Genomic DNA, 6,032 nt, shown 5'->3' on the forward strand with positions numbered 1-6,032 from the left:
CAATTGAACATATCATTACCAGAATACTGGTCAAACTGAAGTCAACACAGGTCAAAAACTACTACTTCTTCCACACAATGTAATATTTTCCAGTTTTATTTCGTATTACATTATTTAATATCTTTTAGTTACATATGTTTTAGTACATGAAATAATGTCTAATCTTTCTTCAGCCATTAAACATTGCATTCAGTCAGATTATTTCAGCAACAATAGCAAAAATATGTCCATCTGAACAGAGGTGTTTTAGAATATATCTCAAAACAAATGTGCCCCAGCCTGTCATTACAGTATTTTAGAATCACAAGAGTAAGACTTAAGTATTTTAAGGGTAACAATGAGCTTGATAGATTTTCTAAACCAGGGGTATAACAAGGCATAAATCAATGGGTTCAGACAAGAGTTAAAATACAGCAACCAGAGTAGAATGGGTGAGGTTGAACTACTATTTTCAATATCCTCACCTATAAGGGATGGAGTGTAATATGGAAAAAAACATATTAGAAACACAAGGACAACAACACCAAGAGTCCTGGCTGCTTTCATCTCAGATTTCTTAGCAGTTGCACCAACTGAACGTTGCATAGTGACAGCGATAACATGAGATCGCATGGCTCGAGCCTGAGACACAGCCACCACAAACACTCTCATATACAGAACTATGATAACAGTAATTGGGGCAATAAAGTTAACAACTAAGTCAACAGCTCCTGTGATATTGTCAGTAACAATTACACACTCTCCATGGCAAGAATTCTGTAAATCAGGTTGTCTCAGAAAGTCCTTTAAAATGAGACAATTATAGATGACAGAGCAAATCCAACAAAGACAGATGCAGATTTTTGTTCTGTTCACAGTAACTCTGATGGTGTAATGTAGAGGGTCACATATAGCAAAATAACGATCAATGGATATGAGCACCATGTTTCCAACCGTAGAAGAGGTAATGATAAAATCAACAATATAATACAGAGCACACATCAGGTCACCCAAGTACCAGCAAGTCTCTATAAGAAGGATTTTAACGGGCATCAAAATGAGGCCCACAAGGAAGTCTGAGACAGCCAGAGAGAGGATGAGGAGGTTAGTGGGGGTGTGGAGCTGCCTGGAAAGGAAGAATATCATCATAAATAAGATTATCAACAATAGCTTGTAACAAACAACAGCACTAACGCAGAAAAAAAGATTTTTGTATGAACATGCATTTGTTGACGAGTGCCTGCTTTAACTATTTTGTCACACAACGTCATGTTGGAATGTGTTATAATTTAAAACAGCACAACTATTATCTGAAACATTAATTAAAAGGAATGCATGGCTAAAACCTGTTACTTTTCAACCATGAACATATACAAGCTTAATCTGAAAGTTTGTCTGTGCCTGAAGTGGGAGATAGAGATGATGACCAGCAGGTTGAGAGCTGCAGTGATCAGAGCGATGAAGGACTGCAGGATGTAAGCGAGCAGAACATCTGACTGAGCTGGCGTAGGTTTCCTGCAGGATTTGTTGAAGAGTTGTGGAAAGCAGAGTTCATCCATTTGGGAAGTCTCCATCTTTAGAGAGACGTGTTGAGAAGCTGCTGTGTTCTGACAAAGCTCTCTGTTATGCAGCTGATATATCTCTTCTCATCTGTCTTGCCCCTACTATTACTTTCTCTCTAGCAAAGACTGAAATCCCTAAGCTCTATTTTGTTTTCTGCAGTCATCTTCATCTCAGTCTTCATCACTTCCATGCAACTTATATGGATTAGGTCATTTAGCCTTTTGGGCCTGGTTGTTCCAGGGTTATTTTGAAACAAAAACAACATAAAGCCAAGAGATTGGGAAGGCCAATGAGATTGACTGTTTGTTCGTCTCAAGAAAGTTCTGGCAGCCCCCAGATGACTCAGGAAAGGGACACATGGTTTCAGAGTGTTCAGGTCAGGAGGAGAGCTGCTGATATCCTGATACTGTCAGGCAGGGACGTGCACAGGTACGGGCTAATGTTGCCTGGGCAACGGCCCTTTTGCCCTTTTTGGCTGACCTGCCCCTCTGGAGAGAGCAAGAGGTTTCTTTTTTTTCTGTTGTGGCCGAATAAACATGTTAAGCCCACAATTTGTCAGTGCTGTTATCTGCCCCCAGTCACGTGACTTTGTTTACAATCTGACAGCTGAAAGCTAAGGACAGCCCTCCGGCCTCATATGGCTATGGTGATCATACCAAATGCCTGCCTGGCTTCTTACTTAAAAGCCCAATTTTATCAGTATGTCTGCACAGAAGTTACAATGGTCAAACTAGCCTACATTAAAACAGAATTGTCCCAATTTTTTCTTTAATAGTTAGTAACGTTAGATATTTTAATGAGATATGGACCGCAAAACCAAAAATGTCCCTAGATTTCATTTAGAATAAAATTAAAAAGGTCTTGCTTGCATGCATCTCACAAAAATCACCCTGGTGTTAGTTATTACATTCATGTTTTACCATACAAAAGCAATTTACTCTGGATTCATGGTGTAATAAATGGCAGGGGGGCTTCTAAAGCTGCGTTCACAACGGACGCGATGCGATTTTTGGGAGCGGCGCGATTACATGTAAAGTCAATGCAGAGACGCGGACAGACGCGGACAGACGCGGACAGACGCGAATTCGCTCCGACGGCGTGCATGACGTGCATGACGCGGTGCGATTGAGGCGTCAACTCAAGCGTCAAATTCGCATGACGTGTTCGCGCAGTAGCCAATCAGCGGTGAGGCTCTCCGCCTTTATTATCGCGGACTAGATGACAAGTTCCGCCCGCTGTGAAACTTTTCTTGTTTCCATAGCAACAACAACTTCCTGTCAACAGCGTGAACTCGCCTTCAAAATAAAAGCATGCCAAATTACACTTAAGACATACAACTGCAACGAAAGTAACAAACACAATGCAATATCATTTTCAATGTCAAAGAACACAAATTGGGTTCACAGGTGTTGTTTTGTGTGGTAGAGGGTCGCTGTCATTGATGCGTTTTGCACCCTGGGCCGTTGCTTTGATATTCCGCTGAAGTATACGCTGTGACGTAATAACTCTTTTTTTTCCTTTTTTTCGAGGGAAGGGGTGGGGGTCAGAGGGCCTAGGTATAAAGTTCACGGCTCGCCACTGCTTGAATCCCATCAAAGCATACGCCTCCTGATATTGACCGCTCAATTTTGGCTTTCTTTTTTTCTCCGTTGTCCACGTTCCCTGCTGTAGTGCTGCTACGTTCTAACTACGATTCCATTTCAATGTCTATTTGTTATAATCTCATATTGCAACTGGCTCCCCGCTCAGCATGGTTCCGGGCTAGAGCCTGATTTAGCTCTGGTTCTTCCTGTTTCCACCGCAGCGGAGCCGGCTCTCAGTACCGAAACCCGGTTCTTAGCTGGCCCCTCTCGGCTGCCCGGGAAGTACCAATACTTCACGCTTACGTCGGAGGGGGGCAAGATTAACCTGAGCAATAACAGTTATGGCGAGTACGGCAAGTTGTAACAAGCAGTAGCACAGAGCAAAGTGACTAGAACGCAACCACACACTTGTAAAAACAGAAAAACCAGTTAACCACCAGAAAAGCACAAGAACGGATCTTGAACCCTTGGTGGTTCTAGGAATATTTTATATACAATTGTGTTTTCTATTTAACTTATTGTATTATGATTATTTTTGTAATCATGCATGGTGTTTTTTTAATTAACCTTTTTTTTGTTTTATCTCAAGTACCCCCTGCAGTACCCCAACGTACCCCTAGGGGTCCGCGTACCCCCATTTAAGAATCACTGAGTTAGAGGGTAAACTATAAATTCCAGCTATAAGAGAATCTGGAGGTAATATTTTAAATGATCCCAAGCTAATAAACCGCGAATTCCAAACATTTTACTCCAATTTATATCAAACTGAGTGCACAGCACAAGACCATAGCCTGGATCAATTTTTTAAGAATGTTACACTTCCTGTACTAAATCCTACTCAGAAACACGAGTTGGAATCTTCTGTCACACCAAACGAAATAGTGTCTGCCATAAAATCTCTTACATCGGGTAAGACCCCTGGGTGCGATGGCTTCAGTATTGAATTTTATAAATGCTTTCTTGAAGTGTTGTTGCCATTGTTGGTTATGTTGTATAACGACATGATAGAAAATCAATCAATGCCCCTAACAATGCGTACCGCCACATTATGTGTACTTCCAAAACCTGGGAAAGATCATCAATACATGAGCAACTACCGACCCCTAAGTCTTCTTAACAATGATTACAAGGTGTTTGCAAAAATCCTAGCCCTTCGTTTGGAGGAAGTTTTTCCATCCCGAGTGAATCTAGACCAGGTAGGATTTGTAGCTGGATGCCAGTCAGGAACACGGCAGGGATGTCCAATATCCCCTCGAGTATTCATTTTAGCTCTTGAACCCTTCAGGAATTATGGGTATCCCAAAGTGTGGACATCAGTTCAAAATAAACGTATACGCTGATGATGTACTTTTAACATTAGTTGACCCACTAAACTCTATACCTAAGGAGCTAGAGGTTATTAGAGAATTTAGCTTACTTTCAGGATATAAAATAAATTGGAGTAAAAGCGAAGCCATGCCACTAAACTGTCAGACTCACTCTAATCACAGGCTCTGCTCCTTTTGTTTGGAAAGCTGATGCATTGAGATACCTGGGCATAATCATCAGATCACCAATTAACAAGAATTTCTAAATGAATGGTCCAGGCTTACTTAGAACTATTAAAGATTACTTGAGAAGATGGACTTCTTTACCCCTATCGCTGTGGGGAAGGGTGGATGTGTTAAAAATGAATGTCCTACCAAGATTGACCTATATAATATCCTCAATTCCCCTTCAAATCCCACAATATTGGTTTCAAGAAATTCACACTATATTCTCTCAATTCATATGGAAGGATAAAAAACCACGAATCAACCATAAAAAGTTGTCTATGCCGAGGAGAATAGGTGGACTGGGGGTACCCAATTTATACTTATATTATCTCTCATATAATGCCAGATTCCCTATGGGGTTATGGAGCGACACCGAAAGAAGCTAACTGGGATTGGCTGGAAGGACAAATAATTACAGAAAACAATAAATCAATATCTTTAAATTCATTATGGTACTCCCCCAAATCCAGTCTGAATAATCCATTAATTCAATTTTCTATCAGTGGTTCAATCTGTAGAAAGGAGGCTAGGCATCACTGGTGTTTCCCTCCCTTCATGCCCATTATGGGAAAACCCACTATTCACAGGGGGAGGTAACCCATTGAATAATATACATATGCAAGCACATGACATACAACACATTGGGCAAATAGTAAAAAACAATATCATAATTCCGTTCACAGTGTTGTTGGACAATTTTAATCTGAATCAATCCCTCTTCCTCTCCTATATGCAATTACAATCAAATATTAAAAACTTAACATCAAAAGTTATAAAGATAGGTTGTCATGAACACCTTGATATGAACCTAAAAAGACTTGCAAACGAGAAAGGAATGATTTCAGGTATATATAAGCTTCTCCTCACCTCCACCGCCAATAATAATCTGCAGACACAGAAAAGATGGGAGCAGGATTTAGGCATCACCCTTACCCCAGTTGAGTGGGACAGAATCTGGTCGAACTCAACATCAATCTCCAAGTGTGTCCGGTTTAGAGTAATACAGTTACAAATCCTTCACAGAGCATACATCACACCCTGTAGACTCAAAAAGATGGAACAAACACTCCTGGGCCTATGCTGGCATGCATGGTTGTGCGGAAGTGGGTACCCTTTTACATTGTCTTTGGTCCTGTCCGGCTGTAAAATCTCTTTGGGACGTAGTTGGAGATACACTCGCTGAGATCCTGAACATAGAGATACTCTTAACTCCAACTACATGCTTGCTGGGTTCCCCGCTCAATGGCATAACATCTACATTTGTAAGTAAACTTATAGCCCTAGCATGCCTTTGAACTAAACGCCTCGTTTTTATGAACTGGAAAGTCAGAAAGCCCAACTGCTTCAATTTAAATAGATGGCTGGAGGACTT

General features: G+C 40.9%; 1 protein-coding gene across 1 annotated transcript; it reads right to left on the minus strand.

Annotated features, from left to right (window-relative positions):
* Positions 1-285: 285 nt before the first annotated feature.
* LOC117495324 (trace amine-associated receptor 8a-like) lies at positions 286-1,553 on the minus strand. Its single transcript, XM_034146520.1, has 2 exons — positions 1,381-1,553; positions 286-1,105 (listed from the first exon to the last, which is right to left on the minus strand). The coding sequence occupies exons 1-2, from the start codon at positions 1,551-1,553 to the stop codon at positions 286-288; spliced, it is 993 nt and encodes a 330-aa protein (XP_034002411.1).
* Positions 1,554-6,032: the final 4,479 nt, after the last annotated feature.

This window comes from Trematomus bernacchii, unplaced genomic scaffold (genome assembly GCF_902827165.1).
Source record: "Trematomus bernacchii unplaced genomic scaffold, fTreBer1.1, whole genome shotgun sequence".
Classification (NCBI taxonomy): Eukaryota; Metazoa; Chordata; class Actinopteri; order Perciformes; family Nototheniidae; genus Trematomus; species Trematomus bernacchii.